General features: G+C 36.8%; 1 protein-coding gene across 1 annotated transcript; it reads right to left on the bottom strand.

The window, feature by feature from the left end:
* Positions 1-1,161: 1,161 nt before the first annotated feature.
* On the bottom strand, positions 1,162-3,272 carry LOC149509374 (cytochrome b6). The gene is made up of 2 exons (XM_089757734.1): positions 2,871-3,272; positions 1,162-2,046 (listed from the first exon to the last, which is right to left on the bottom strand). Exons 1-2 carry the CDS (start codon positions 2,874-2,876, stop codon positions 1,405-1,407), a joined length of 648 nt encoding a protein of 215 aa, XP_089613860.1. The 5' UTR covers positions 2,877-3,272; the 3' UTR covers positions 1,162-1,404.
* Positions 3,273-5,238: the final 1,966 nt, after the last annotated feature.

Below are 5,238 nucleotides of genomic sequence, written 5' to 3'. Positions count from 1 at the left end.
GGCCACCGCAGTACCAATCAAAAAAACGGTTGTCGCTACTGGACGACGAAATGGATTTTGGAATTTATTAACATTTTCCAAAAAAGGTACTGTTAATAATCCCGCAGGTACTGAAACCATTAAAAGAACACCCAATAACTTGTTAGGTACTGTACGAAGTATTTGAAATACAGGAAAGAAATACCATTCAGGTAATATTTCCAAAGGAGTTGCAAATGGATCCGCGGGTTCACCAATCATTGAAGGTTCTAGAACCGCTAAGCCTACGTTACAAGCAATAGTACCGAGAATTACTACTGGAAAAATATATAAAAGATCATTGGGCCATGCGGGTTCCCCATAATAATTATGACCCATACCTTTAGCTAATTTAGCTCTTAATACAGGATCGTTCAAGTCAGGTTTTTTTGTTATTAGGATAGGTGAATTTTTCTAGATCCATCCCCCGAAGGAACCGGACATGATAATTTTTCATCATCCGGCTCAAGCAAAAATCAATCGAATCAAATGGATACAAACGGATACATATAAAATGAATCTATATGTTATCCACACATATATGAATGATTTCATATGTAAGAAAAAAGTTACCTGATTCCATTTTACGAAGTTGCAACTATACATTCCAAGGAATGCCATTTTTACAGGTAAATGCTCAATACCCAAGTAGGCGTACAAAGTTGATCGTGATCAAGTGCTTTCTGGGTCGTCTTAGGCCTTGCGATTCACCTTTATCCCAAAAATATATCGAGATTTTTTACATACAAAGGATTTACTTGTTACTAATATAGTCTAGCCTTTGCTCTTCTTTAGATCCCTTGTTTCACTCCGATAGTATAATAATAATAAATCGGGTCGATGCAGAAGAAATGAATGTATTTTCATACTATTAAGATAAGAAAGTAAAAAAAAAATAAAAATAAATAAATAAAATCTAATTTGCATTATGCCAAATCACTTATTCTACTGGATCTTACGGAGCCCTGTTCATACACGACATCGTCAGGTCTGATCATAGAAAAGATTCTCTTCAAGCGAACCAGCCTATCCTTTGTATGGGGCTTACACGGTGGTTGGAACAAAGACACATTTGGTTGTGAATTCCAATGTAGCAGATAAAGGCATATTTCTGCATGGCCCAATCAATAGTTCAAGTCACACACTCCCATAATCCATTTTCTCTTCGGGGAATTCCCTTCAACTATTCATGTCATATCAAATAAATAATAGAATATTGTGGAGTTGAAAGGAAATATCCAAATACATGTCTTATTTTTTTTTTTTTTTCAACAATCCATATTTGTAGCAATGAAATACTATTGTTCCTCCCCCAAGTAATAAGATAAATGATTGGCAAGTAATAAGATAAATGATTGGTTACAATATAGCTATGGTCTATATTCTCTATAAAGGACCAGAAATGCCTTGCTTACGTATCATTAGGAAATGCATTAACATAAATACAGCAGTAAGAAGGGGTAATACAAAAGTGTGTAAACTATAAAAACGGGTCAAAGTGGATTGTCCCACACTAGCACTTCCACGCAATAACTCTACCAAAGGCGATCCTATTACCGGAATAGCTTCCGGAACGCCTGTTACGATTTTGACTGCCCAATAACCAATTTGGTCCCAAGGTAAGGAATAACCTGTTACACCAAAAGATGCAGTCAACACAGCCAGAACCACGCCTGTAACCCAAGTCAATTCGCGAGGTTTTTTAAAACCACCAGTGAGATAGACACGAAATACGTGCAGGATCATCATTAAGACCATCATACTTGCCGACCATCGATGAACTGATCGGATTAACCAACCAAAGTTAGCTTCAGTCATTATGTATTGAACAGAAGTAAAAGCCTCAGTAACGGTTGGACGATAGTAAAAAGTCATAGCAAATCCTGTAGCTACTTGTACCAAAAAACAAGTAAGCGTAATTCCTCCTAGACAATAAAATATGTTAACATGAGGAGGAACATATTTACTAGTTATATCATCTGCAATCGCCTGAATCTCGAGGCGTTCTTCGAACCAATCATAGACTTTATTGAGATAGGTAAACCAAGAGGACTCCCCCCCTGAGAACCGTATATGAGAATTTCATCTCGTACAGCTCAAACAAAAACACCCAAATAATAGCTGAAACGGATATGGAATAGAAAGTTTGAAACTTCTTAATCTTTTCATTCAATTTTATCTGAAGACACAAAAGAGTAAAAATCCGAAAGCTCTTTTTTGTAGTTGTAATTATAATGCCAAAAAATCAAGTCGGCGCATTCGTCTTTATGTTGATCAGGCCTCTTGAATCTTCTATTTACCTACTTATTTCTTTTCTTTTTCTTTGCTTTGATTTGTTATTTATATGGAATGTGGCTTTATTCTTGTTTTCTTTATTTTTAATAGGAATTCTCTTGTTAAGACCCTATGAATCAATTGAAACTTCAGATTCATACCAGAACCGCGATGATTCAATAAAACCTTCAAACTAAGTCCAAAGATTCTTTGAGTAAGAATTATTGGATCATCACTTATTCAATGAATAGAATAGATATAATAAATAAAAATACAAAGAAAAGAAAGGTTTGTCCTTTGATCAAAATAAGCATAAACTAAATGAGAGTTTGAAAGAAGAAAAAATTTCTCGATTTATAAATAAAAAACCTCTTTCTTTGAAAATTTTTTTTTTTTTTGAGTCCGGCCGCGAGGTTTGAATATTAAGTATGAATCATAGTTCGAATACTTCGTGATCCATTTCATATATTCCGTGCTCCAGATACTAGAATGGCTATCCGACGGGATAAAACTATCTCGATCAAGAGGACAGACCCATTTTCTGTACTATCAATAGGATCAATTATAACAAGTCACACACTCATATTCCGGAAATACAGAAACAAAAAAAATTTCGCGGTCGAACTACCAAAATAGAATGGGCTAAAAAAAATCCGAGAACTAAAAGTTTCACTTTTTGTATTGAAAAGCGAGGCTTCGTGGTTCTTGTGAATCTAATTCAGCGAAATTCCATCCAGTAAAACGGAAGAATTATAAATCTCCAAAATAATAGATAAGAATATCGAAAATAAAGCCATTGCGACACCCATCAAAGGAGTCGTTCCCCATCCAGGAGCTACTTTACCATATTCCGAATTCAATGGTTTCAAAAAATCCCCTACAACAGTTCGTCTTGGACCAGATCTAGAACTACCCTCAACGGTTTGTGTAGCCATAAATCTTATTTTGTATTCAGTGAGATCTGTTGACTTTGTATATCATTCCGCTGTAAATAAACGATCTTATCATAGATCCATTGTGATCTTGAAATTATATTTATATTTATATTATTTATATTTATATTTATATATATTATTTATATAATTATATAATAATGGAAACAGCAACTTTAGTCGCCATCTCTATATCTGGTTTACTTGTAAGTTTTACTGGGTACGCCTTATATACTGCCTTTGGGCAACCCTCTCAACAATTAAGGGATCCATTCGAGGAACACGGGGACTAATTGAAGTAATGAGCCTCCCAATATAATATTGGGAGGCTCATTACTTCAATTGAGATAATGAAAAATCATTTCATTTTTTTAGTTGGAACTTTAGGCGGTTCTCGAAAAAAGATAGCGAAAAAAATTATCCCTAGAGTAGATACTAAGAGGAATGTATAAACCAATGCTTCCATAAATTCGATCGTGGTTTACAATTATAGCTTCCGTACCTATTTATTTAGAATCATCTCCCGAATAAAATAACGAAAGAACAAGAATCAAAGAAAAGGCAGCGATTTTAATCAAGATTTTTACAGCAGCCTATGTCAAATCACAAACAGAAAATAGAAGCGAAAAATAACAAAGCAATCTTGCATCAGACTACTTGTCTTCTTGTAGTTGGATCTCCAAGTTTTTGGAATGCTCCAAATTCCACTTGAGCATCCAAATCTGGATCAATACCGGCAAAAACATCTCTGAACAGGGTTCTAGCACCATGCCAAATGTGTCCGAAGAAGAAAAGCAAAGCAAACGAAGCATGCCCAAAAGTAAACCAACCCCTTGGACTGCTACGAAAAACACCATCGGATTTCAAAGTAGCACGATCTAATTCAAAAATTTCACCCAATTGAGCACGTCTAGCATATTTTTTCACAGTAGCAGGATCACTATAACTCACTCCATTGAGTTCGCCACCATAGAACTCAACAGTTACACCTACTTGTTCGACACTATACTTCGATTCTGCCCTTCTAAAAGGAACATCCGCTCTAACAATTCCGTCTCCGTCTACCAAAACAACCGGAAATGTTTCAAAAAAAGTAGGCATACGACGTACAAAAAGTTCACGCCCTTCTTTATCTCTAAAGATAGGGTGTCCTAACCACCCAACGGCTATTCCATCCCCGTTGTCCATTGAACCCGCTCTGAATAATCCTCCTTTTGCCGGATTATTGCCAATGTAATCATAAAAAGCTAATTTTTCAGGAATTTTAGACCAAGCTTCTGATAAACTTTGATTTTCGGCTAACCCAGCACTAACCCTTCGATATATTTCTTGCTGGAAGTATCCTTGATCCCATTGATAACGAGTAGGACCAAATAATTCGATGGGGGTAGTTGCTGAACCATACCACATAGTTCCAGTAACAACAAAAGCTGCAAAAAAGACAGCAGCTATACTACTGGAAAGGACGGTTTCAATATTTCCCATACGTAATCCTTTGTATAAACGTTGGGGCGGACGGACACTAAGATGGAATAAGCCCGCTAATATGCCCAATGTCCCTGCTGCAATATGATGAGAGGCTATTCCTCCCGGAACAAAAGGATCAAAACCTTCCACGCCCCACGCTGGATTTACAGGTTGTACCTTTCCGGTTAGTCCATAAGGGTCGGACACCCATATTCCAGGACCATACAATCCTGTTACATGAAATGCGCCAAAGCCAAAGCAAGCCACTCCTGAGAGAAATAAATGAATTCCAAAAATCTTGGGCAAATCCAAAGAGGGTTTTCCTGTGCGCTCATCACAAAAAATTTCTAGATCCCAATATACCCAATGCCAGATAGCTGCCAAGAAGCACAAGCCAGAAAACACAATATGTGCTCCGGCCACACCTTCGTAACTCCAAATACCCGGATTTGTTATAGTCCGCCCCGTAATACTCCAACCGCCCCATGAATTGGTTATTCCTAAACGAGTCATGAAGGGTATAACGAACATACCTTGTCTCCACATT

Source organism: Durio zibethinus, unplaced genomic scaffold (genome assembly GCF_047325235.1).
Source record: "Durio zibethinus cultivar Kanyao isolate XHJ-2024 unplaced genomic scaffold, ASM4732523v1 HiC_scaffold_185, whole genome shotgun sequence".
NCBI classification, from domain to species: domain Eukaryota; kingdom Viridiplantae; phylum Streptophyta; class Magnoliopsida; order Malvales; family Malvaceae; genus Durio; species Durio zibethinus.
The sequence above is the reverse complement of the archived record's forward strand: the minus strand, read 5'-3'. Positions and strand labels throughout refer to the sequence as shown.